Below are 24,743 nucleotides of genomic sequence, written 5' to 3'. Positions count from 1 at the left end.
TCCCCGCCTCTGCTACTGACCTTTGGCGGGCCTGGGGTGCGAGAAGGCCCCCGGCGGCAGTCGAGCGTGAGGGCTCTGCCCCGGCGCCGGGCCCCGCGCCTCCCTCTCCTGAGGGGAGCGGCGGGCTCAGGGCTCCCCTCCGTGGGCAGGCGGCCACGGGCCGCTCCCGCAGCCTGCGCCGGGCCCGCTGAGCCGGTAATAGATACCCGCCCTCGACGGCTGGCTTTGTTCGTGTCCAGTGGTGCCTTTTGAACTATACCGTGAGGACTTGCTGTTTAAATCCTGATGATCCCTCAGTTACAAAAAACTAGAATGCCTATTCGTGTAGAATAAACCGTTTCTTGAGGATCTTCTGGCTGGTTGTGGGTTGTCTGGGGGGGGGGGTGTGTGTGGAATTTTTTTGGTGTAGAGTGGGGGTTTTTTGTATGGGTGTGTGTTTTCGGACTGCTCTGCAGAGTGGCTCCTGGTGCTGCCGTCTCTGTTCAGCAGCGCAGCCCTGGGCGTTTTGGCAGCGGCATGGCGCGCTGGGAGCTGACAGAATGGTGGTAGTGGCACAGCCCTGCGAGGCTGCGCGGGAGGGACGCAGGAAGGCCTGCTGCGGGTTTTAAAATGGCTTTCCAGAGTGTCGAAGCAATGCCAGAACGGAAGGTGGAAGATGGGTATGGTACATTGAACACGTATTTTCTGAAGCTTTTTTTTTTTTTTGAGTTTATTAGTTCAGTTAAAGCATATACGTAGATCTTTCTGGAAGATGTGTTAGTGTCATAGGAAAACAAGTTATTTTAGTAGAGGAGAAAACCAGAATGACACCCCTCTTAAGTCTCTTCCCGCATTTATGAGAGACCAACTTTTACAAAGACTTGAACTTTCCTCTCACTAGTGTTCACATTCACTATAACATTGCTGCTTTTGTACATGCAGACCTCAGTTAATGAAACTGTGTTAAACTTTTGCACATGCAGATATGTAAGTGAAGGTTAACTATCTTTGAGGTTTTGTCTCTGTGTGCAGCTGTATTTGTATTGTATCTCTGGTTTTGCATTTACTGTTGTCTGCAGTGTCCTGCTGAAATCGGGTGGGTGCTGACTCGCCTGGGTCCGAGTTAAATGGCTGTGCTTTGCGTCTGCTCCTGGTATAGCCCCAATTAGAGTTTTGCGGGGTTTAATTGATTCTTGATTATCCTTGTAGTTTTGTGTGGCTTCTTAATACTCTTCTGTTACACTTGTCAAGGATTCATATAAGAACAATGTGAAAATTTTGGAAGACTATGAAGTCTAGGATATGAACTTCTCGCATTGCTGCTGTCAAATGATGGCATTCATCGGAAAGGTGAGAGGGAACAATAGGCTCAGAAATGCCTGCTTTACTGTAAAACTAATTTTCTATGTAAATGTACTGGTTTGCTCAAGATGGGAAGAGTTACCCTGTTATTATCGAATTGCCAAGCTGAACTATGACCCTTCATAATGAAGAACAATACATTTTATGATAGGCAGCCTTTTTTTTTTTTTATATGTAAATATAGAAGCACAGAATAGGCTGGGTACATGTTAATCCTCGTTGTTCTCCTGGCCCTTGGTCAGTGTGGGTAAAGCTCTGTGCCTAGTATTGAAAATCCCAGCCTGAGTCTGCAGTCTTGAGACAGTGACTGCTACAGAAAGTGTGCTGCTTTTTCAATCACTTTCAAATACCAGACAGATCTTTGTTGTCAGTGTATGGAAAAAATTGCCATAACCTTTAGTGCCTAAGGGTTGAATGGTCTTAGGTGTTTGTTTGGACCAAAGAAGCCTCTTACAGTGTGTTTTGGCTCTTTGGTGTGGCACATCATGTTTTTTCCCTGAACTGTTAATTCAGGTATAGAAAGCCATACCATAACTGTGGTGCAAAGATAGGTGCGTTGTGTTGCTTTTTGTAATACAGCATTTAATTTGGTTTTAATTTGCAGGGGCTAATGAAGAGCTAGTTACTTATAATTTCCCTAGGTTTCCAAATCTGAAGAAGTTATTGTTTAAACATTGCTCAGTATTTTAGAAGTAGAGGGAGTTGTTCCACATGATGTAATTCCCCAGCAAAGCAATGGAAGGACCATTCACAATGGCATTAATCTTACCCGATTTCCAGGTTATTGTGAGGGAAGCTTCTCTGTAGAATCAAAGCCAACAGAGCAGGCATGTGGTTAAAAAGTTAAGAACAAAGTAGCTTCATTACACAGATAGCTTGGTGTCCAGAGGGTTGGAAGGCAGTGTCATTTTTGTGCTTTTTGTGGCAATATGTAACTCTTTGTGCTGGAATACGTGACCTTATTCAGTGGCTGTTCTGTATTATTTTTCCTCAGTGTATAGTTCTAAGGGTAAGGCCTTGCGTATTGCTTATAAACAGGATAATTTTATCAACTGTTGGAGGTACCTCCTTATCAAATAGCTGATTGCTGATTAGGCAGTGCAGTGTAGGCTAGTTGTGGTTTACACTTACTAAAGCATAATTACAGCTCAGACAAATTATAATTTAAATGTTACAAGCACATGACTGTATCATAGAGCAAAAAGAAAATATTTTGTTTTGATCACCAGGCCCTAGAGAGTATGTAAACTTACATGAGGAAAACTTACATGACCTGTGTTTTTCAGCTTTTGCTCTGTAACTTTCATCTGTGCCAGATCTGTTTGGAGAATAAAGTTCATTTCACTGAAGCACTCAAGAGCTGCTGACGCCAGTGGGAGATGTTCTATTCACTTCGGTGACGTGTGAATCAGATCCAAGGAGGTAAATCCAGCTCTTTCTGAAGTGAATAAGAATCAGTGCAATTCTGGGATCTGGCCTGGGTCTTTATGAGGTCATTTTTGGGTCTTCCCTAGAAATTGGGTAAGTGGGTTTTGTGATACTCCCCAGGCACAGGAAAGAGACAAAATCTGCTTTCAGGGAAAGTTGCAGGGGTGTATGAATCACTCCTGAAGTATCAGGAAACGATGCAAGGTGGGGCTGTGACATGCACTGTGGGTCAGCAGATCGGAGAGATGAGTGGAGAGAGCATGATCAGTGCCATTGGAGTGTGTGGCAATCTAGCTCTGGCTGAGATTCTTCAGAAGCTGCAAACCTGATCGGGTTTGGGTGTACCCTTCTAAAGATAACCAAAGTCTTGTCCCTAGAAAATAGGCCATGTATTATATTAAATTGCAAAACATAGTCTTACTAATCTTTTCCCAACAAAATTAATGACTTTTGAAAATTCATCATGACTTGTAACTGGTTAAGGCTTACAAAGTTAGAAACTACCAGAAACAATGTTATGCTCAAAAGCGCGAACAGTTTTTTTGGACTGTAGATGTTTCTATATATATTATCTGTACTATAGACTTGCTCAGGAACTTTTTATTAGGACAATTTTAGAATGTTTGTGTTCAACTTTTTTTTCCAGACTGCACTATCTGCATAGAATGAAGCCTTGAAAGGAATGTAGGAAGAGGACAATATTAAGAAACTATATACTATATTTTGTCCATTGTGTGTTTCTGAAGATTCCATGCCTTCACAAATTGGTATATGCCGCTGCTCAAAGAAGTGTAATAAAACCAGTGCTTCTGCATATTTATTTTCCTGCAGGTTTGAAAACCACCTTATAAGAGGTAAGTATTGTTACATTGATTTGAATAATGAGAACATTTAGAGCCATGGAGAACTTAAATGTTTTGGCCATATGGAGCTGGTTAAATACTTCTGAACGCTGGGGGGGGGGGGAGGGGAAAGCTAGCTTACACATGTTGTTTGGTTTTGGCCTGTTTCTAGATCAGGACTTTTTTTCCTTTGAATAATAACACAGTTTATAAACTTAACTATGTATTTTGCCAAAATTGTCATGCACACTGGAGATGGAAATTGCTTCAGAGGTAGTGGCAACACTCACAAAGCTGTCCTCAGCACCAGAAGCCCACAGCTTGATTCTCTATCAAGCTGGAGACCTTGGACTGAAAGTAAGAGTATCTGCTAGGAGGTAAAGGGCTGTTGGTTCAGAGGTTCATAAAACTAGACAGGGTGTAGCCACAGGAGAGAAATGCTCATGCAATTAATGTATGTTCTATTTACGTCTTTGAGGATTATAGAAACCAACCTGTCTGATACACGTTGTGGCATCCTCACCTCTTTGCCAGGGCTTAGTCTTAACCCCAGTGGGTGGGGTCAGTAACAGGCTTGTCATCCTTGTCTTTACTTACCTGAAAATACATCTCCATAGCTCTTGTACTGACAGCATCTTCAGAACATTTATTGTCAGCATTCAAACCTGATTAAAATGTGCAGCATTAGATATAAAAAAACACCTTAATAACTCTTAATGCAGACTACTTCATAGTAGAGAGGCAAGCCTATTAATGTCACGCTGTGCCCAACCCCTCAGAACACTCACTGGTTTAGTAGGGTTTGGAAAGGGCTTGGAGGAAAACACGAGATCACAAGCTGTAGTAAGAGAAGCTCCATTTACACTAAAATTGTTTCAGTTCTGGCATCCAAGATACTTTTTTTTTTCTTTCTTTCCCCCCTTTTAGCCATTCTCTGTGAAAGAAGATACAGATGGAATTTTGTCAAAACACTTGTTAAAAACTGTTTGAGAGAGTCTTAAGTAGTTTTTAACATGTTTTATTGCATGACAACATCTCTGTGCTGTAGGCAGAACCAAAGCAGATGGTTTTACAGACAGATAGTTGTCCCGTCTCTCAGTATGCTGTTATCAGAAGGCACATTAAGTACTTTTCTCACAACCTGAAGGTGTCTGCCATTAAATTTGCTTGTGTCAGCCTTATGTATATGTACAGGTCCCTACAAGACTAGCTAGGATGTGGATTTACAGTATGTCAGATGACCCACAGTAGCAACCTATGGACACAGCTGTACCTAGCACTAAGCAGAAGACATTTACTCCTCAACAAAAACAGGGTCATAGCATGCACACAGGCAGTTTCCGCAGAGTAGCTAACGTGCTCTAAATCCCCACCCATTCTTGCCTCACTAACTTGTGTGTGTAGCCATACCCCAAGCAAAAGTGAATAAATACACCCATGAGCTGAGCAGAAAAATCTCATCCCACAAACACCATGTAGTGTAACGCAATGGCCAGCAAAGAGTGAGGTTAAGAGAGCTAGGTGTTCCATAGCTCACAGAAAGTTTTTTTTTTCTTGCTGAAATGAATTGCTTGTGTTTCGACTACTTTCCTAGTTCGTGAATTTCCCTTATTTTTTCGGTTAGCAATAGCTGTTACCAAAGTTCATCTGTTTCTTTTTGCACTTTAATTTATAGCTTTTGTACTAGTCATTTTATTGCTTCAATCTCTGAGTGAGAGAACTTTTACAACTTGTGATTACTGAACTCGGAGAAACAAGAAAGCTTTTTGACCTGCCTGGGAGTAATTACAGACCCCGTTGCTTCTTGGGAGGGGCTTTCAATGTTTAACAAACTGTGTCAACTCTAATTTAACCATGTGGAACCTGGACCATTGGATGGGAGTGGGGAAAAAAAAAAAAAAGACTCCAGAATCTTTCTAGCTCTCATTTTAACTTGGCTGTTTTAGTCTCCAAAGGGCTGTTCTTGAAGTCCTGCCTTCCCACTACTGAACTTGGAGCTGTTCCTTCCTTAGCAGCATGAGGGGATTTGAGCCAAGCCATTTGCATATGAAAATAATTTCCCCTTATTTCAGAAATTATAGCTACATTACTTTTGATTAATCCTTTCCTGGGGCAGGTCTTCTGAATGCCACGCCATGAAAATAAGGCTCTTGACAATAGAGAAATTGTCCTGTCTTAAATTACTACTGTTGTTTTGTATTATAGGGGCTGTGGTCAGGGACAAAGGTTCAATTGTGTTCAACAGTGTAAAAACAGAGAATCAATAGATACCCTGTGTTTGAAAGGGTCTGTGATCTGAATTACTTGAGGAGTAAAGTTTGGAATTGGAAAATGAGATGAGGAAGATTTGTTGCAATTTATGCATTTTGCCCACTTACAGGATTGTAAGCCAGCTAGAGTTTGAAGGCTCCCAGCTGTTCTTAATACACTCAAACAGCTATTATTTAAGAAATGCTGAACTTGCCTTCAGGAAAAGGATTAGGACATTATTTTGAAAGCACCAAAGTTTTCTTACTTTTGATGTCCCTAGATGAAGAGATAGCTGTATTTCCTGGATAGTCAGTTACTTAGATCTTTTGTGGTTTTGCGTACTAATGTGTACACAGACATGCCAGTGAGGCTATGTATTTGTGTTTTCACTAGATGTGAATGGAATATTTTGAGCTAATGTGATTTTTATAAGAATGTTTAAGCAAAATTCTTGATGTTTTATTGGTTTAGCTACATTTTCATCAAGAAGGTTTTTGAAGTCTCGGGGTTGCTAGGTCATTCTGAGGGGAAAGAGGAGAAAAACAGAAGCTGAAGAGTTTGCATTTTTCCATGCGAATGTAGGCAACCCAGTGACTGCACATGCGCAAGTACACCAGCAGTGCCCTGGGCATGGCTGATGCACACCTGCTCCTTGCTCTGCACCTGTGTCTCAGGAAGCCTGGTGCTCTTGGCAGCTGGAACAAATGGCTCCAGGATTGTGGTGGTGTAGAGGAGTCCTGTTTATTAGTGCTCTTTGCACAATGCAGCATGAAGAAAGAGCCTGGGCACAACTGGGTAACAAATAACCATGGTTATTAAATACTTGCTAATGCAAAATACAATTTCTAGTGGCTTTAAAAAGTTAGAATATGGTGGATGATGTCTGAAGGTTCAAAAAAACCTTATAAAGGAGTTCTGTACAGTTCATCTCCTTTCCCTTTAATGTAAAATAATGCACTCAGAGTTTTGAGTTACTGATGTTGAGAGATACATAATTCATCACTTGCCATTCTGTGACACAATGGTGGAAAACCTAGTGTAGTCTATTTCATCTATTTATTTTGACAAAGTAATTTGAACTCTTCAGATAAGGCTACTTCATTTCATTTACAACCAGCACAGAAGTACCAATCCTTAAAAATAAATCCTAAAGGCTTCCACTGTCTGCTTTGAATTATTTAAGTTCATACAGGATATATCAGTCTATTTACAGCAGAAATGAACAGCAAGTTCAAACTTATGTCCCCAGTACTTAGATTTGCTGCTGCAGAGTACTTGGCTGTTTTGAAGTATGCAGAAGTTTAAACAAGTTTAAACATGCACTGTCTTTTCTGGCAGCCTTCACATTCTTTTACCATTTGCTGTGTTAGTCTAGTCAGTACATTTCTCATTCACTGTGTAATTTCCTGGTGGGTTTTTTTCTTCCAGTTCCTGAATTTCTCAGTACCTGAGCATAACTACAGCTGCTCTTGGACTAAAGCATTAGAAAACCCTGCTGTATGCTTAGAAGTTCTTTTCAAGTAAACAAAGCCAAAACCAGTTTTCCTGTCCATTCATCCATCAGTGACATACGCTTGAGTGGCACTGGACCATTTATAGTTCTAATCATACTGTAACATTTGTCAAAAGCAAGGATTTAGCTGTAAGGCCCCTTTCCAGTACTTACTTGCTATCTCAAGTAGCAAACAGGTAAGCCATATTCAGTCTGTTATGCTTAGTCCTAGCCCAGGCACCAGGATGCCGTAATGATTTGTTTCACACAACTCATCTAAATCCTTACTCTCTTCCCACGTAAAAAAACAGGTTTGTGGTGATAGATGTGGGTTGAGGTGGTTTATCTGTTCCTTTTTAATTTACTGAAACTTGTGTGACTTTTTACACCCTTTACTCTGAAAGAGTTAACCACATGTCCAGAGTTTGCTTTTTAGGTGAATGTTTAGTTTCATTATGGTCTTTAGTAATCGAGCTCAGCCTGTGTGCGTTTCATCTAGAACATACTTGATTGAGAGGCTGGGTTCCCCCCAACAAGGTCATGAGTCATCTCTACAGGGAAGAGAGACTTACCTCCCCCCCCTTCTGTTTCACACTCTGCAATAAGTAGAAGTCTATAATTGAAAAACAGATCCTTTATTATGAACAATGATCTGTATTTAAAAGCACCAGTGGTTCTTCTTCATGACTTTGTTTGAAAAGAAATACCAGGTGTTCTTCCTATGGTACTTTGTAGTCTTTAACAAAAAAAATGTTCACTGGAAAGGATATCAGAGGCCAAAGAGATGTGCTTTGCTACCTCACAAATCTTAAAACGATTTTTACAAAATGTATATCCTAAATGTAATTTATTAAAATACTAACCCTGTGTTTTTCTTCAGTGATGCTTCTTAATCTATCCGTGAAGAACTCAGTCACTGAAAAATTGTAAAGTTTGTTTTTCATTTAAACGAAGCAGACTGCTCTGCAGCTGCCTCTTTGGACCAGCTACTGGATAGCTATGTAACTATGTGTCTCGTGTAATTGAGTGCCAGTGCATTTATGGAAATATTTTTTTTTCCACAAAAAATAAGATTTTGTAAGAATCCCAGGTCTTTCAGACCCAGGTTGTATTCATTATCTCTCTCTAAGAGAAAATCTGTTCAAACTGTGGTAACTTACAAAGATGAAAAGTAGCTAAATGGATTTTATGTTGTTGTTGTGGTAGTAACCTGAACTGAGCTGGCTTTGGTGCCCAATAAATCCAAAACACAACACTATACCAGCTACTAGGAAGAAAATTAACTCTATCCCAGCCGAAACCAGGACAAATGTTCACCTGTAGGAAGAACTAGGAAGTAAATAAAAGGTGAAATCCATTGTACTACACTAGACAAATGCTGCGTTAGGCCAGTTTGAATTGCTGGTGGTGAAACAGTGCCCCCTGATGTCCGGCAAGCTGACTTGGAAATCAGAAAGCTACATTCCATATTCTGGGATGAACTGATCAACAACCTTCCATAAACTATAGTTAATAATATGCAAAGTTGAGAGCCAATTAAGTCTGCTATATCATGCAGACAATTTAGAGTCAGGTAAACATCTATTTCCTTATTGTCACTGGGTTCAGGCAGCAACCTTTCCATGCTGATGTTTTTCCATGACGTTTCCAAGTTGAATCCTTGAGTCACTCCTATCTCAACCATCCTACCTCAGGCTGCAGAGTCCTGCAAGGAAGGAAAGGTGAAGTTGCAAACTTCCTTGCAGCTTTTCCTCCCGGCTGCAGTTTCCTCAGCCTGAGTCAAGGTGAGGCAGCTTGTCCATATCAGAGCAGAGCCCTGGGTTCTGTGAGGTGAGGGACAGTACCGCAGGGGTTAACAGTCACAGTACCTGTTGAATAACTTGATTGTAACAGATTTTTGGGAGTGAAAATGAATGAAAAATAAAAATCTTCTAGTATTTTGTTGCCGAACCACCAGCTCAAAAATTAAGTATTTTAGAAAGGGGAGAGCTACAGGAAAAAAACCCATACAAACCCTGAAAAGCTCTGTGTGGGTGAAGATCTGCATTGTAAGCCACTTTTTATTAATGAGCCAAGGAATAAAAATGTGAAGGTGTGAAGAGCAAGAAAGCATGTGCTTCACAATTATCATTGCAGTTTTATGTTTTACAGTAGGGCAAAAAAATGACAGAAGCTTATTCCCTAGTCTGAGCGGTTGAGGTGGTTATGGGGAAGTTTCTGTAACTTGCCCTTACTTTGTTTTCCACAGTTTTCAAATGAATGGTAACTAATTGAAGAGTGCTTTGAGTTCCTTAGACAAAAAGTATTATGCAAAATTAAATACCAATTTAGTTCAGGTGGAATTACCTTGCATATGTGTATATGGAGAAGGACCTTCAAAAAACAGACTTTTGCCCCTCTGATGTGCTTGCTATTATCTCTGCTCTGCTGTTTCCCAATTTCGGCCCATCCCACACAGATGTTGTTAGTTAGCACATTTACTGTCTGATAGGTTTTTCCTCTCTCTGGAGCATGCAGCCAGAAACTGGGTATGACCTTTCCCTGAACATGCTCGCTAACCCTGTGCGCCTAAATAAAAACATCTAGCAAATTATTAATGAAAGATGAGGAAGGAGTAAAAAGGCCTCTGCTCTCATAGCAAATGAGGGCAGTTACACTTTAATTGACCTGTACAGGAGGAACAACGAAATTGGAGCATTTCTTGCCATCTTCCTAGGATACTTCTTTAGCTCTTGTAACAAGAGACAGTAAGATTTTATACCAAATCTCGCTAGTGAAGGGAGGTTCTCATTCTTTTTACATTCCAGTAGCCTTAGAGTAACTGCATAATCCTGCACGTATTAATTGCTTCTGTGGGAAGCAGTAGCAGGGTATGGCGTGCCTGTGTTTGTAACGGCTTTTGAAAGGTATGCCTTCTCCCTCACATCCTGGGGCTCTGGGGAGCCGCTTAGCCGCCTAAGGAAGCTGCTGGTCGGGCAGCAGAGAGGTTCCAGCCAAGCGGCGGCAGGAGGGCCGGGCCGCGCGGGGAAGCGCCGCCCTCAGTGCCGGCTGCGGGGCTCGCCGCGCGTCGCCTAGCGCGGGAGAGCGGGGCGCTGGGACAGGCGGACTAGGCCACAGGCCCTTCCTCCGCAGCCCCGCCCGCCTCTGATTGGCCGCCCGTCGGGAGGGTAGGGGAGGTAAGAGGGTCCTGCCGCCTGATTGGCTGGTGTGGCTACCTCGCGCTCTGATTGGCTGCGAGGGGCGCCATGTCGCCCTGCGCGGCAAGGGCTGAGGCGTGAGGGAGAGGCTGCTGAGGAGAGTGCGGGGCGGTGCTGCGCCGTGCTGGGTCACCGCGGCGGGCCACCGCGGCCCTGCCGGCTTACCTGCGGGGGGCCAACACAGCGGAACCGTACCCACCAGGGAAGGGCTGTTTTGTTGTTTGTATGGCAGCAGGCTAAAAGCTGGAGAGTTAGGGAGGCTGCGGTGAGCTGGTCTCCGGCAGCCCCGTGCTCTGTGGAGGGACCTACTGGTGAAGTAAGTGCATTTGCTCCTGTCTAAAAATACCTTTCCTCGTGCTCCATTTGGTATCTCTTGATTTTTACAGTTACAAACACCTCAGGTTTGTTTCCTTGGTTATACCTTCAGGGTATGTCCTACTTGAGGGATAAGTTTTATTCCCAATGGCTATAATCAAGCGTTAGAAAAATTAAGAGCTTGATGATTTTAATTTTCATCTTATGTGCCTTAATTATGGTTCTGTGCTTCTTAATGATCTTTTTAAAAATACACAATCACAAATTGGAGGGGAGGAATGAAGATTTTTTGGTAAATCTAAGTAAAGTATGTAGGACTATGAGGATCTGACAAATGGCTTTTTCCGGAGAGGATTTTTCCCCCATTTTTCAAAATTCTGAATGGAAAAAGGAGGGCTGAAGGCTCCTTCCACTGAAAACAAGAGATTGATCAAATTATCAAATTAGAACTAAATTAAGTTTACATAGCTATCTTAGGGCACACGGCTTAGGACACTGGTACTGAGAGAATTTTTTTTACCACCTGACATACAAGCTCTACTGAAATGCTTCATTTAAACAAAAGAAATACAGAGGGCTGCTGCTGAAATTGACTATTTTTGTAATTGATTTCTTCTTTTTTAACAGGAATCTTTACTTACCAAAATGAGACATAATCCGGTGTGTCAGACACCTGCCACTGTCACTGTTCATGTAAAATCCAGTGCATCCAGATCATATCAGCAAAAAAAGCTAATTAGACTAAAGCGGCCTACTTTTAAAGACCATGAAGAAAACTGTGAAAACAAGACTTCTAGACATAAATATAAATGTCCAAAGGGACCATGTCTAGTTATTCAGCGTCAGGAAATGACAGCTTTCTTTAAATTATTTGGTAGGTTAATAATGACAGATATCAATGTATTGACCGAACAACAGAAAACTATTTAAGCAAGTATATTTTCTAAACTCTGTAATTTTGGGAGTGCTTTTTATATTGATACTGATGGCCATGTCTTTGTCTAAATGTATTTTGGTGTTATGTTTTAGTGTATAAATGTTTAATGGATAAACTAAAAATACAAGAAGGGCTACCAAACTGATGAAAAGTGTATTTTTAAATTACAAATGAAACCAAGGTGGTATGATACTTCCTTTTATGATTATTTCTCTTTCCTTTCTATTTGCTCTTATATTTCAACAAATACTTGTAAAACAATGTACTTCTTTTTACATAAAGCTTAAAAAAGGCTGGAATCCCAGTCTTATAAACATGTTACTTACTATGGGAATAAACATTTAGGGTGAGAAGTGGAATGTGAAGAGAATCAGAGGAGTTGTAGCGTATCTTTTGCATCTGCGTCTCTTTTGTATAAGGTTTTGTATTTATTTTAGTGAAGAGAGTAAGTAATAGTAGAAGATTACACATTGTTTTTATTTGAACCTTGAATACAGAAGTGAATCAGAGTCTGCAGTAGTCCTATTGTAGTACATGTTCACAGAGACTGAAATACCAACCACAAAATAAAGTATTGCCTTATAAAGGCTGTCAGGTAATCAAGGTGCAGAGATCTTAACGTTCTGCAGTTCACTAGAAGTAATAGTGTGCTATTAGATGGAACAACTTAACGCAGGAAGAAGTTACATAAATAGAAAAAATAGTGGTGATTTTTCATCTTCAGTTGTTATTCCTGAGAGTGAAATGCAGTCACCAGATTTTCCACCTTGCCTTTCTGGTAGTTTGTCTTCTTTTGTCACTTTTCACACCTAATCTCTTTCTCCCCTCAGTTTTTCTGTTCTCTGCTGGTGGGTCTTGTTTCTTTCCTTCTGTTTGGTTTAATAAAAGGACTACTTGTTATTTATTTACAAATAGTTTCTAACAAAACCAATTTTGGCCTTTGAAATGCTATAGCTTGCTTTTGTTGCAGATGATGATCTAATCCAAGACTTCCTTTGGATGGACAGTTGTTGCAAAATCGCAGACAAGGTAAGAGTATTTCCATCTTAGTTAACGGCGTATCAGTTGAGTGGAAAGTCTGCTCATAATCACTTGATACTGTAATGCAAATACAGACCATAATTTCTTTCTAATGTGTTTATATTAGAAGCTTCGAGAAACCCAATTCATGCTTTCTTCATTGATAAAAGTGATCCAAATATCTTGATACAAGATTAATGTGCATTTTTTGAAATTATATACTGAGACAATACATTGATACTTCATTTTATGTTTTAAAACAGTATCTCTTGGCAATGACTTTCGTTTATTTCAAGAGGGCTAACCTCACGATAAATGAGCATACCAGAATCAATTTCTTTGTCGCTTTGTAAGTACTTTTAAATCATCTGGTTTTATTAGCATAAACATTGTATTATTTTATTCCTTGGTTCATGCCACTGATAATTATGATATATGATGAGACTTCTTTTACTCTCTGTGTAGTGGTTTGGGTTCTATCTGAAGTATAGAAACATAATCTACATACTATGTACAAATAGTGCAAATTTGGCATTCCTCCCCTGATGACCGCTTGTGCGGAACAAGCTTGAGCAGCAGTGAGGGTACGTTTGTATTGGTGTAGTGATCCATAGTGTGGCATTCTGCCTACCCAACTAAATCTGTGAACTTTTTTTAGTGTTACAAGAAATATGTGCAGGACAATACATGGCAACATATACGTGGCTTACACTCCTTGTTTTAAGACCCTATTTTATATCTTTGTCAGCATTTAAGTAATTTGTACTGAAATGTTTCATCATGATACGCACCTCAGGAGTAAGTTTTTATGATGATTTAAGTCAACAGTAAAAATGTAGCTAGAGAATTTTTGAGAACTTTTTTGAGCAGTTCTGAGATTTCTGTACCTTGAAACAGAGGTGCAATCGGTAGTCTGTTTTTACCAAGCCTGTATACTTTCTCAGTATTTGGCTATAACAACAGAGTGTTTTCTTTCATAGTGTTACGGTGCCCAGGTCACCGTTCTCCGTAATAGCGCTTCTCAGATACTCTGATTTACCCATTAGTGCGGGGAGAAAGATGGCTGTTCTGCTCTAAATGGTATTCTGGGTAGCATCCATAAGAGCACAGAGGAGGAAGCCAGGCCAGAAGAGTGAGAGGATTAGAAGGGGACAAAGGGTCTGGTGTGACTGGGACTAGAGGGAATACTGGTGAGTTAGGAGCAAGTGAGAAAACTGGGGAGGAGACTTAAAAGTCATAGCATTTTCAGGTATGATTTACAGGAGTTTAGGTGGATCCAGAGGAAGTATTTTCCTGCTGTGTGAAAAGACAACCCAGAAGCCAAAGTAGCACATGGTGAGGGAAGGGAGAAATATGGACATGAAAAATTAAGGTTTTCATTTATATATGAAAGTAGACCTGTATTTAGTTGTTTGCTACTAATTTAATGTGAGCAACATAATTTTCCAAGAATAGCTAAAATCCATAAAGTAGAAAATGTGAAGTTTAAGATTTCGTAAGATAGGTTTTAACCTTTATTTAGAGATGCCACTCAGAAACTGTTCATTTTAGTGCAAGGCTATCTTGCCAGTTTGGAGAAGGCTATCAGGATATGTTACGTCTTGCGTTATCAACTCATTTAGGAGACTCTAGGTTAAAGCAGTTTTTATAAGAGCTGAAGTTAAATTTTTATTTACCCAAATGATGCATATGGAAATTTCTGATTAAGAAAATGCTGTGCTCCAGGCTGTATTTGGCTAATTTTTCTCACAATACTAGGAAAAAACCCTACTTCAGTATTATGCCTTTTAACATTAGAAATAATACTAATACAGTGATTTAAGTTTGAATAATACTTACGAACACGAGCATATGTATGTTTGAAGGTATCTGGCAAATACAGTGGAAGAAGACGATGAAGAATCAAAGTATGACATTTTCCCATGGGCTTTGGGAAAAGCCTGGAGAAAGCTCTTCCCTGATTTCTTAAAATTAAGAGATCAACTGTGGAGCAGAATTGACTACAGGGCTATTGTAAGCAGACGCTGCTGTGAAGAGGTAGGGAGGGTTTTATTATTGTAGATGCTGAAACTAGCTGAAAACGGCAATTAATACCAGCTAGCGATTTCTTCCCTGAAGTACATAGGCAAGCCATAGCAAAGAAAAGATGCAGCTAAAATGTAATGGTTCATTTGCCCTCCGTGATTATTTTTTTCTTCTGCATTCTAAATACATTCTTTGAAACTATGCTTTTAAGGTAGACTAGAATATTTTACACTGCACTACTGTTAAAAGTGAAGTTTTTATTGACACAAATCTTTCTGCTTTATGCAGATACTTTTCTTTAAAATTTACCACATTGGTTGTGCACTTCATTTACCTTAGAAATATTTTTTTGTGTTTGCTTTACAGATTATAAGTTTCTACACAAGAAAAACCTTTAAATAAAATTGAGCACCTCAGGTGAAATTTTAATCCCTTCAAAATTAATAATATAACTTCAGTTGACTTTTTCAGTTAACGGTTTTTCACTGCATTTAAAAAAAAAATCTCCAAAGGACACACTTTTAACATTCTCTACTATTAATGCAGTGTTACAACCTACATTTTTCAAACATATACTAAGAGGGAAAACAGACATTCCTCACTTTTCAGGTGGAATGTATCTGGAAAAAGCCCTGTCATCTTCTAAGAACATGTTTACTACAGCTGGTGGAAAAGAAAATCTCATTTATTCTAGAATCCCATCTCTGAGGATGGGATTAGATACTTACGGGAAAAGTACAAGAAGCAAGGCAAATGTATACTGGTTTTCCCAGCTTCCAACGATCATTAGTTCAGTCATGGTGTGAACCAAGACTATCCATCTACTTGATCTTCAGTAGTTGGTAAATGTCCAACATACGAAGCATAAGCTGGTATTTGTGATGATTGACGTGAATATACTAAGCTTAAACTGTTGTTTCCACATCTGATTCATAACTGATTTACTTACTCATTCCTAAGGCAGCAAACTTCCTAGTGAGCAGCAGATGAATCACAGGTGATGCCCGTTCCACCTACGTAGTATTAATTTTCTGCTGTACATGAATTGGATCCCTTGTTTTCAGCTGCATGTCTTCCCGTTATTTTTACAGTTTCTGATCTAATGGCTGTTTGACAGGTGATGGCTATTGCTCCAACACATTACATATGGCAGCGAGAACGTTCGCCGCACCACAGCGGAGCTTTGAGAAGCTACAATGATGACGAAGTACAGCTCCCCCGAGGACCTAATGCTACTCCTACAGACTGCCTGCTTTGTGGTAAGAAAGGAAGATCTGTACGACTAGGATTGTCATCATCTTCTTCCTCATCTACCAGCACTTTGGAGATGATGGAATTACATTCATCGCAGAGTTCAAAGGACAGCTTTCCAAATGAAGAAATGCTTGTTGACTCTCCTTTTTATGATGCTCAAGGTATGGTTCAATATTGCAAATAATTTTCAGTTAGGGCCATATTTGCCCTTTGGACTGCTGTGGGGACTACTGTGTCCTTCTTGGTCTGGCAAGAGACGACTTCCTCTGTGTGGGCAGACATCCCCATTACAAATACAGAACTTGGCAGCACTCTGCTTCCAGTGTGAAAATGAACCATGGTTTCATTTTCGTTTTCCCATCTTGTCTCTTGACTTCCTGGAACGACCAACTGCTTTATTTGGAGTCTCTTCAGATTGCTACTACAGTAGATTTTGGGCTGTGTTTCAGTCTACTTAGGCATTTATTACTATTCTGGCATTATAAATTAAATTGAGAATCCAATTTTAAACACTTGGGATTGGTTAGAAGAAACAATTAAAAACACTGGTGTGTGTCATGTCAGTTAAAAAGAGTGTGTGTTACACTAAAAGCGTTTAAGAGTTAAAAGTGTTCCTGTTGAGAGCACTGTTTTTAGAAAGGACAGACTGCTCAGCTGCTGTCATCAGTTTGGACATACATTAAAGCACAATTCACATTTTCCTTTAAGTGTATCTCAATTGTTGACAGAATTTATAAAAAATTTCCTTTGGGATACAAGTAGAAAACAATACATGAGTCTGCTGTGAAAATTGTTTTATGTAATTGAACCTTTGCACGATAATCTACTCAAAACAGTGTCCTGAGCCTTTGTATGAGAAGCCTGCATTACAGCAGTTAAGGGGCAAAGGCTTATCATTTAATGTACCGAGTGGAACACACTTGAGATGCAGACTGCCTGGGGGAACTGTGTAAGGCCTGTTCCACAAAGACACCTTCATGTGCTCAACCACTGCAGTTTTTAGTATACTTTAAATTTAGAGTTATTATAGCTCTGTTTTTTATTTGCATATGTTCTCACTAATATCCAAAATTTCACTATTATAGCAGGATTATATTACTCCTTTTGACAACTTCAGAACAACTGTGATTCTCAAAGGATCCCATAACTTTGAAAAATTTGGCAATTGAATCTTCCTTGAGATACAGAACAAATCAGGTGTCTACAATATGTCATTTATTAAAATTGAATGTGTTAAACATCACCACATGCTTATGTGTAAACCTTAAATGAGACCCAAAAAGACTTAATTCTAAATCTATTTTTACTTGAGAGGTCTTCCTTTTCATATCTGACTGTCAGATCGGACAGGTCAGAAAAAACTCTGGTTATTCTGACCTTTTGAGAACACTTTATATACAGCAAACTCCACAGGCAACTTTCAGCATGGGTGCTAAAAATGAACCTAAGCTATACATGTCAGCAACTGGTCTTTTTCTTTATCAAGAGAACAAATTCAGTGAATTTCAGTTTCTTTAAGAACAGTATTCTTAAAGCACAACTGTAAGATAAAGCGATAGCCACCTGTTGGTAGTCAGTGAAGTCAGAAGCTGCTGCACTTGCATTTGGAAGGGCAGACATCAATCCATTATTTTCTTACTATATTTTTTTCCTCTTTATTTCTGGTAGACTGTCAGACCCTGTCCAGCAATAGGAGACCAGATGGCACCTTGAACCAAGACAAATCCATGGACTGGTTTACCAGCAATGAAGAATGAAATACACCCCATGAGACAGAAGCAGATACTGTGCTTTGCGGACCAGTCTGTGATGCATCACACCACCACACCCAATGATTCTGTTAAGGATTTTCCCTTCAAATAGTAGGTGGGATTTCAAATTTTATATGCAGAAGAAATCAAAGCAGTCCTTACTTAAAAGTTACACAACTTGCAAAATGTGGCAGCTACTTTGTAACATTTTATTTTATTGTGATACCCATACTCAAATTAGCAGCTAACATCTCAGTAGCATCAAGAAAGCAGTGGTTGAATCTTTCTCAGCTTGGTAAGGAATGCTAATTAAAAAAAACAAAACAAGGTATTACTTTAGTATTTCAATATGCAATAGTTATTTTATTATTACAAGTTGTATGATTTCATGATATAGTAACATGCCAAATGCTAGTAAAAAAAATGGTATTTTTGAAAATAAAACACTACTAAACATTTAAGGTAAAAGAACATTTTCCAGGTGTCTTACCTGAGTGAGCATCCTGCCAATAAGATGGTCTAGCAACATAAGGCACAGAGCAGTATGTTTCAGCATTGTCAGAAAGTGATTCTGTGAGAAATAATTTCTTTTAATTCTTTCCCACAATTTTAAGACATACACACAGACCAGAGTTGCCAATGCACATTGATTATTTTTCCTTGACATATTTTTACTTTCTTTTTGGTTCTGTTAAAGTGCTCTGCTGTCACCTATCAGTATATTCAGACCTCTTTGCTTTACTATGGATTTTGCAAATCTATACCAGCATGAGGCATCTTTTTTGGATTTGCCAGAACAGCATGACTGAAAAACAGAGCACACTGGTAACGTTTCTTCTACAGAATCCTTAAGCCCATGAGGGTCCTTTAAAGCAGCTACAGGACTAGTATAAAGGACTGAATTTTATTAAAAAGTAAAAATTTGAAAGCAGTAGTACAAGGGCAGTCATTCTTTACGTTTGAAGACTGCAATTTATTTTCTAGTTAGTCTAGATTTCCAAAAAGATACTTAAACTTAAATCTTTAATATATCCTTTTTCAAACCTGCCAAGGTCTAGGCTGTCCTAACAGCTTGTCTGTTCTTCATAACTATCTCAGCTGATCTAAGAAAAAAAAAAAAAAGTGCCTCTTCCTACAAACTTTGCCTTCATTATATCCTTGGATTATCAAATTGCAGTAACAGGATATCTCATCAGCAATAATTCTTACCATAGTCTTCACGTTCTTTAAGAACTACTTGATCCTGAGTGTGGATTTCTTCATATTCCTTTTGAGGTGGTTCTTCAGAATTTTCCTGCATTTCAACTGTTTGGCTTGATTTGCAATTCTTGATTTTAGCAGGGAGTACCAACCAATTTCTATGAGTTACCTCAATGATCCTTTCACACAAAAAAGGGATTTTGCAGGTCCGTATTCTGTCTAAAAGGTCAATAACCTGTGTGATGCTTTTGAAGAAATGCAAAGGATAAAGTAGTATTTTGAAAACTCAAATCCTACACTGTTAGTCTCAATTCTACTGCCTTTGTCACATTCTTTACCTTTGAGGTCCTTCAGGTTTAGGGTAAATGAGCTAACAGCCTGACTACTGAATTGGGAAACAGTACAGTTATTCTGAGGATGTCATTAAGTAGAAACTTCTGCTGTGCATAATGAGAACATTCCCAAACTAAAGGCGAAGGTATTTGGCCAACTTTAATTTATACTGCATGCAACTCCCCCCAAAAAATTACATGAGGGAAAAAAAATAATTTCATTAAACATTTCATTAATGGTGGATGTGTATTTTAAAAGATGTTTGGTTTCGTAATGATGTTGATGATACCTGTGTGAATGCCTGAGTACCAGAAGTAAATACTTACTTTGCTAAATAGACAGCACACACCCCACCCTGTTTCAGTCTTGGGTGTACAACAGGCAGAGCAGACTGAGGGTTAAGCATATCCAGAACTACCTGCAAGACAAAGATATATATATGTTCTCCCAGTAAATATTAATATATATGATTTGTTTCCTATAGCAACAATGCTTGAAAAAACAAGGTTTATCTATGGAAAACAAATGCATACAACAGCATTTTGTAATCACAAGCCAGTTTTGTTACTGCCTCTCAAAGTCTTAGAGAAACCCAAGGTTTTTACATTTACAAAACCCAGTCCTTGCTACTTCTAGATGAATTTCTATTAAAACAGCGAGTAGCGTTTCACAAATAAAGTAGTCTTGTATTAACATTAAACCTCCTACTAATTATATTCCATAATGTTGATGTTAATAAAAACTTTTAGACAACTACTTTTACTAACACCTTTGGGTATCTAGTTTTCAAATGTAAAAAAACCCACAAACGTTGAAGTGCATCTTTATCATGAAAAGATCCTACTACAGTCTCAATGTCTTAGCTTGCTGTTTGTTACAAGATTTAGAAAACTGTTTAAAGTGTTAATGCAAGTAGTTTGCTTTACGTGGAAGAGTGATTACCATCTAGCTCTCTTCCCCAGCACAGCTCCCTTTACAAAAATCTGGCTACAAAAAGCAGGCCAGGAGAGCAAGCAATAGCATTCCTTACTCTGACTTAGGCCTTAGTTACATGGTGCATTCTGTATAGCTGATAGCAAAGTGTTTATCTATTTGTATTTTCAATAAGCTTACGTATTTTTCTTAAGTTTAATGTTTGAAGTACATGCCTTAGATGCAAATATATCCCTTTTTCCAAAATACAAGAAAGTAAGTTTGCCTTTCCTGCAAGACAGCAGTGCTTAAGTGTAATGTTTCTGTACTACAGTGTATCACCTTTCATTTGGGAACCTGTAATGAAAACCTTGAAAATACTTGTAATCTGACCAAAAAAATCACAATGTTTTTCATTGATGAAGGTCTAACTTTTTTTTTCATGTTAAACTAGATATGGGAATCCTATTGTGTGTGTGAGCGCTAGAGGCTTTAATATATGCCGAAAAGGTAAATGTCAAATGGGATGATTTTTTTGACTTACTGCATCAAGTGTTACAGATTTCATATCCGCAGCAGCTGTTGAAATGTCTTTAAGAATGAATTCTACATTATCTGGCCACTCTTCCATATGCCCTATTTTCCATGCAGCACGCCAGTGGTTATAATTCTTCTTAGCTAAATTATGATGATCATCTCTGATTTCATAACTTATAACATGTCCTTTGGGCCCAACTGAAAACAAACAAAAGACACTAGACTTACCGCTTTTCCCCCTGCAATAAACAATTTTTAAAAAAGTGGTGTAGTAAATAACAGAAGTACACCTTTAAGTCTCAACTTCACTTCAGGATATAATCCCATATGATCTAATCAATTGCCATTTTTTTTCCTTTTACCTTTAAAATAAACATATTCAGATAAAAGGGCAGAGTTAGTTCTTTTACAGACTGAAATTCATCAATCCACAGATGAAACTAAGCATGTTTATAGTAGTACAAACTGTTCCTAGCATCCTCCTGAAGTAACTCCTGCAGCAAGGGAGGACCTGAGCATCCGTGGCCCTGTCCACCTACGATTCTCCTGCTAAAGCTACCAGCTGAGAAAGCTGCAACACTGGTCACTACTCACAGGTGCTATAAAGCTGACAGACTGTGACTGCTTCTGTTGTAAGATTTGAAACTGTTGGGTTTGAGTGTTTTTGACAGTACTGGTTTTTTACAAGAGTTTGTTGTTTTCCTTGTGTAGTTCTTTCTTCACTTGTTCTTCTTGGGGTTGGGGAAATCCAAATTCTTCTTGGGGTTGGGCTTAGGAAATCCCCAGACATGCTCACTGATCTCAGCCCCACAGACAAGTTTTAAAGTGTACTCTTCGATTGACACAGGCTTGTGTTAGTCTCCTGTTCTTGTTTGTAACTAATAAATAATTGTATTACTTGTTTTAAGTATAAATTTACTATCCTGAAATTTACCATGAGTCCAATACACAGTGTTCTTCATAACAGAAGTGCTACCAGGATACTCAGGCCATGCCAAGGATTTTGCTGACTTGGTAGTTACAGCTAAATTAATCAGAAAGAAACCATTGGACAAGATTGAAAGAGAATAGGAATGATCAGTAAGTTCAGGTGCGTTTGTATGAAACTGCCACAGTGGACTAAATACCCAAGGCAGAAAATAATTTGCTGTATTTAGCAAAAGCTAACTTTTGCCTTAGCCAACATCAGGTATTCAACCTTTCTTCAGGTTGAAGGTCTGCTTGCGCAGGGGGATGAGGAAAGCTAGGGACCCTTACTTTCCCTCTCTCCAAATGCATCTCTGGAATGGGAAGCTCAGAGTTTCATCTCTTTTGTCAGCTTCCGCAGCAGCAATGGTTGCTTTGATTTTGCATACTGTCTTCAAAATCCTGTCATGGCACTACAAAGAAACCTGGTTGATTGTAGAATGATCGGAAGGAACTAAAGAATAGCAGCAGGAGGCAGAAAGGGGGGGAGCAGAGATACAACCACTGACCTCAAAACCTGAGCCCACTGTGTATCAAGACCATCTGCAGCTGAGGGGTCTTAGGGCAGCATTTAATGGCTGATCATTAAATTGAGCATTTTCAACTGAACTAGTGTGTCAGATGGAGACTACTGTGGCTAAACAAAGAACTAAGAAGAACAAACTGCTCTGTTTGTCTCAGTAGGGGACCCTCCAGATTCCCTTTGGTGCTGCTTACATGCCTTTGCCTGTTTTAAGCTCCTGATGCACTCCAGTCTGTACCATTCCCTGCGTAACCACTCTTAGGTCCTCGTGATCTCAGCAGTGTGACCTCGCATCCCAGCACAGGGCTGGATCGATGGCACTGGTAACATACTTGCGGAATACTAAAGCTCCTCAGAAAAACTCATGCTTCTAAAAAGCCCTGTTACCCTGACATAGATGCCAAGGGACAGCAGATAAGACAGTGCAGTTATGTGGAGAGAAAAAGAAAACAGATTTGCTAGTTCTGAGGTTATTTAATGGTCTTGAAACAAGAGAGCAGCAGATTTGTTCAGTTTGCCTCCCTCACATCACCTACCACTGATATGGGCTGCCTCTAAGCAGGATTGAAATGTTTTGTGTCTTCAACTGTTGAATGATATGGAACATAACTGCAAAGGCAGCTCAAACTGTAAACATTTTACAAAGACAACAAAGTCTATAATACTGCTCTTTAACCACCATTGGGAAATAGTGAAAAAGAAATGCTGGGGTTTCACAGCAGCTCAGGATACATGGGTGTTTCTCAGGTTTAGTGACCGCTGCTGGCACCCTCAGGTACGCAGTTAAAAATGCTGACTTAGAACATAAGCCTTCAGGATACGAACTCGTATTTTTCTGCTGTATCAGGTCAAGGTGATCCATGATGAAGTTCCTGTCTTTACCCTCAAAAGTCTTTTAACATTGCAGAGAAGGGAAGTATTCTGCAATAGCAGAAACACACTTAAAAATTTGGAAAGCAAATTGAAATGGCCCTTTGTTTTTCAGGTGTGTGAAGCAATTACAGCAAACTATGGGGGTTTTGTTTCTTTTTGTTTGCTTTCCTCAAGGAAGTTGTTCTATCAGGAGCCCATAAATCAAATTACTCTGAAATGGGGTCCGCTAACAGGATGCCTACAGATAACATTAAGTTTATGGGTGAGGTTTTGGTCTCACGCTGCTGAGTGCAAAGGCTCTCTACCTTTCTGAGCATGGAGACCTAGATCAAACCAGGCTAGCTGTAACATGAAAAAAATAACAGCATGTGTTCACATAAGCTTTTTCACTGGTACCCAGCAATCTGATTACTCATGCGATCCATCAAAATGAGGAAAAGGAAACTGAGAAAGACAAGAGATTGGAGAAAGAGTCTAGTACAGTTAAGGCAAAGCCAGTAACAATGACTGAAACTCAGCTTTCTGCAGGGCCTTTGGTAAACCTTGGTGCTACAGCCCTTGAAATACAGCTAAAACAGTTTGCAGCCCCTGCACTGGCTTTGGCACTGATGTAACATTCCTTTAAGTCAACAAACTATATATATATGTGAACATCTGAAATACAGCAACACTTTTAAGAACCGGTCATAAGTATTTGGTCAAAAGAAAGGCAACGTGTGACAAGGGAATTGCACTGCCTTGACATTTCCCAAAACCAGGTTCTCACCTGCTCTTGACAGAAACAAGCTCATAGCGCCAGACCCGCTGCCACTTTCCAAAACAGTGTCTCCCGGGTGGATATCCATCATCATCAACATAGCGCTGATATCCTGTGGGTGACAAAACCATGGCCCTTTATCAGCCTCGGAAACTAAGAGTCAGATTTGACCTGCCACCTCCCGGCCACAGTCAAACAAGTAGCACCTTGGGGTAAGCGATGGTGGGCCCCCGCGGCATCAGCAGCACGTACTCCTCCAGCGAGGGCCGCCTCAGCAGCAGCTGCCGGCCAGCCGACGTGCGCAGCAGCTGCCCGGGGAGCTGCCCGATGATGTGGCGATGGGGCAGGAGGCCACCGGAGCTAGCCAACACCGCCCCCGCCGCCAGCCGGCACATCAGCTTCACCGTCGTGTTGTGCTTCCTCCACATCTCCGCCAGCGCCAGCTCCCCAGCGCGGAAAGGGCTGGGACGCGCTCCTGCCGCTTCGGGGCCGGCCGCCTCCATCATCTCCTGAGGGCCGTCCGTCCTCATCTCCTGAGGGGCGGCCGCACACCGCCCCACAGACGCCGCTTCCTCTGGCGGCAGCAGCCGCCTCACCCGCTCCAGCGGCGACAGCGACGTCTCCCACGCCCGCCTCCGAGGCCTGCCGCCGGGGACCGCCCCATTCCCGGAGGAGAAGGCGGAGGAGGCGGCCCGCCTCATCCCGCGCCAGGCCCTCATGAGGGACAAGGCGGGAAAACGAGATCAGCCGTCGCCCCGCGCGCCTGCGCCGCGCGCCTCAATGACGCACC

General features: G+C 40.4%; 2 protein-coding genes across 2 annotated transcripts; one reads left to right on the top strand and one right to left on the bottom strand.

Annotated features, from left to right (window-relative positions):
- The first annotated feature begins 3,541 nt into the window (after positions 1–3,541).
- Positions 3,542–17,935, top strand: SPDYA (speedy/RINGO cell cycle regulator family member A). Its single transcript, XM_037405213.1, has 7 exons — positions 3,542–3,623; positions 11,493–11,739; positions 12,773–12,831; positions 13,086–13,171; positions 14,688–14,859; positions 15,965–16,262; positions 17,770–17,935. The coding sequence occupies exons 2-7, from the start codon at positions 11,511–11,513 to the stop codon at positions 17,856–17,858; spliced, it is 933 nt and encodes a 310-aa protein (XP_037261110.1). The 5' UTR covers positions 3,542–3,623; positions 11,493–11,510; the 3' UTR covers positions 17,859–17,935.
- Positions 17,936–18,047: 112 nt separating this feature from the next.
- TRMT61B (tRNA methyltransferase 61B) lies at positions 18,048–24,691 on the bottom strand. Its single transcript, XM_037405208.1, has 7 exons — positions 24,160–24,691; positions 23,963–24,065; positions 20,842–21,032; positions 19,712–19,803; positions 19,062–19,297; positions 18,343–18,423; positions 18,048–18,157 (listed from the first exon to the last, which is right to left on the bottom strand). Exons 1-7 carry the CDS (start codon positions 24,670–24,672, stop codon positions 18,114–18,116), a joined length of 1,260 nt encoding a protein of 419 aa, XP_037261105.1. The 5' UTR covers positions 24,673–24,691; the 3' UTR covers positions 18,048–18,113.
- Positions 24,692–24,743: the final 52 nt, after the last annotated feature.

This window comes from Falco rusticolus, chromosome 12 (assembly GCF_015220075.1).
Source record: "Falco rusticolus isolate bFalRus1 chromosome 12, bFalRus1.pri, whole genome shotgun sequence".
Lineage (NCBI taxonomy): Eukaryota > Metazoa > Chordata > Aves > Falconiformes > Falconidae > Falco > Falco rusticolus.
This window is presented reverse-complemented; position numbering and strand designations above follow the sequence as displayed.

Bases quoted from the DNA above. Each gene is read 5' to 3' on its own strand.
- SPDYA (XM_037405213.1), top strand. From the start codon at position 11,511: ATGAGACATAATCCGGTGTGTCAGACACCTGCCACTGTCACTGTTCAT. The intron at 11,740-12,772 runs GTAGGTTAATAA...CTTTTGTTGCAG, and splicing joins AGCTTTCTTTAAATTATTTG to ATGATGATCTAATCCAAGAC. The intron at 12,832-13,085 runs GTAAGAGTATTT...GTTTTAAAACAG, and splicing joins GTTGCAAAATCGCAGACAAG to TATCTCTTGGCAATGACTTT.
- TRMT61B (XM_037405208.1), bottom strand. From the start codon at position 24,672: ATGAGGGCCTGGCGCGGGATGAGGCGGGCCGCCTCCTCCGCCTTCTCC. The intron at 24,066-24,159 runs GTGCTACTTGTT...TGTCACCCACAG, and splicing joins CCACCATCGCTTACCCCAAG to GATATCAGCGCTATGTTGAT. The intron at 21,033-23,962 runs GTGAGAACCTGG...GTTTGTTTTCAG, and splicing joins CTTGTTTCTGTCAAGAGCAG to TTGGGCCCAAAGGACATGTT.